General features: G+C 52.8%; 2 protein-coding genes across 2 annotated transcripts; both read left to right on the forward strand.

Annotated features, from left to right (window-relative positions):
* Nucleotides 1–281: 281 nt before the first annotated feature.
* LAESUDRAFT_765575 (uncharacterized protein) lies at nucleotides 282–1,080 on the forward strand (the record flags this gene model as incomplete). Its single annotated transcript, XM_040913728.1, has 4 exons — nucleotides 282–574; nucleotides 649–671; nucleotides 697–919; nucleotides 981–1,080. The coding sequence occupies 4 exons, from the start codon at nucleotides 282–284 to the stop codon at nucleotides 1,078–1,080; spliced, it is 639 nt and encodes a 212-aa protein (XP_040757142.1).
* Nucleotides 1,081–1,104: 24 nt separating this feature from the next.
* LAESUDRAFT_668036 (uncharacterized protein) lies at nucleotides 1,105–1,340 on the forward strand (the record flags this gene model as incomplete). The annotated part of the gene is made up of 2 exons (XM_040905358.1): nucleotides 1,105–1,197; nucleotides 1,227–1,340. Coding segments are annotated over 2 exons (207 nt in total), but the record flags the coding sequence as incomplete, so codon positions are not given.
* Between the last annotated feature and the right edge of the window lie 325 nt (nucleotides 1,341–1,665).

Genomic DNA, 1,665 nt, shown 5'->3' on the forward strand with positions numbered 1-1,665 from the left:
GTCAGAACATCCTCCAGTGCCTCTATGGCCTTAGAGTTGGACACCTATGGAAGTGCACCCCGCGGTAACCCCTCTAACGTTGATTACATTAATGGCGCATTTTGCGAGCTTTTTTTGCAAGCGTAACGCAGCAGTGATCATGTCGTTGGCGGGCGCTCAAGCATCCACGTGCACGACTCATTCCTGATTAATGATTCCTTGCAGCTGGGACTCTTTTAGCTTGCGAGTTGGATGCGGGAGTGAGCTTTTACTTCAATGCACTATCTATCTGTGACCTCGTGATGGCAAGACGATCTGCTTCTGCAGCGCTGTTCCCTGTTGCCCGTTACACAATCCCTTCCGCAACATCATGGGAGGCACGTATCCTCATCTTCATACTCGCTCAGAATACTCACATTCGGATCGGCTTCGTTGGACTCGTCAGTCGATCCAGCAAGCTCTACCATTCAGTCGATCCTGGCTTGGTGCAAGTAAAGCCATGCACGGAGGGCGTCCGCATTATCGATGTGAAGATTCAGATCTTGCCCATCGGCAGACAGAAAGCCATCATGCGCGACAATGTCGACGTCGAGATGTACGCTATATGCTTGCACCAGTGATCGAGAGACTGACCACGCTTTCCATATCGACTCCGTTATGCACTTCCAGATCACAGACTCATACCGCGCCATGTTCGGTATCGCTGACCTGCACCAGGCTCTCTCCGAGCGTGCACAGACTACCCTCCAGCACGTTGTAGGTGCACGGGGGTGCAGAGCATCATCACTGAGTGCGAGGCGATCGCGTTTGCGATTGCCGAGATTGTGGGTGACGTCGCGTACAAGTGGAACATCGCGATTGAGGCTTTCTCGTCAAGGACATTGTGTTCCGCGCCGAGGTCTGGCCACGCTCTCGTTCGCCGTGCTGCGGAAGCGTATTGGTGAGCCTTACGTCATCGCGGCATGCACGCAGAGGTTGATACAGTAGGATTGATGCGCCAGGCAGCGGACATTCTCGCGAGCCTGCGGCGATGCAGATCTGGCAGCTCGAGGCGTTGCAGCAGAACTGGCAGAGGTTATCACCTTTACTGTCGAGACTTGATCAGAGTTTGACAGTAATGCTTAGATTGCATGTGCCCATAGTATCCCTCTGATCATCTATAACACGTTCGGCATGGGGATTTACCTGATGCAACCAATCGAACACGGTGCAGACATTGTCGATCTGTTTTATTCACAAGCAATCAGTCTGCAATCTCCGAACGGATCACAGTACACAGCGCGATGAAGTGGATTGGTGGACACGGCACCAACGTCGCCGGCGTTGTCATTGACTCCACTGCGTTTGCTCTTTCACCGTAAAACAACTGCACCTTACGATGATTGAATATGACTGGGTCCGCTCTGGCAAGTTCCTGGCTTTCACGGAGCTCTCAGAGGGTTGTCATGGGCTGAATACAGCGAGACGTTCAGTCCTGTCACGTTCGGCGTCAAGTGCTGCACTGAAGTTCTGCGTGACTTCGGATCCACTCTGAACCCGTCCGCAGCGTTCTTGCTGCTGCAATGGTTGGAGACGCCCAGTGTAGGGGACAGGCACTTGGTAGATTATTGACCTCACACAGTATGTTCAATAATAACCCTTGATTGTCAAGGCAGCTGCTCACCATGGGCTCAAACACAGGGGCTC

This window comes from Laetiporus sulphureus (genome assembly GCF_001632365.1).
Source record: "Laetiporus sulphureus 93-53 unplaced genomic scaffold LAESUscaffold_322, whole genome shotgun sequence".
In the NCBI taxonomy this organism is placed as follows: domain Eukaryota; kingdom Fungi; phylum Basidiomycota; class Agaricomycetes; order Polyporales; family Laetiporaceae; genus Laetiporus; species Laetiporus sulphureus.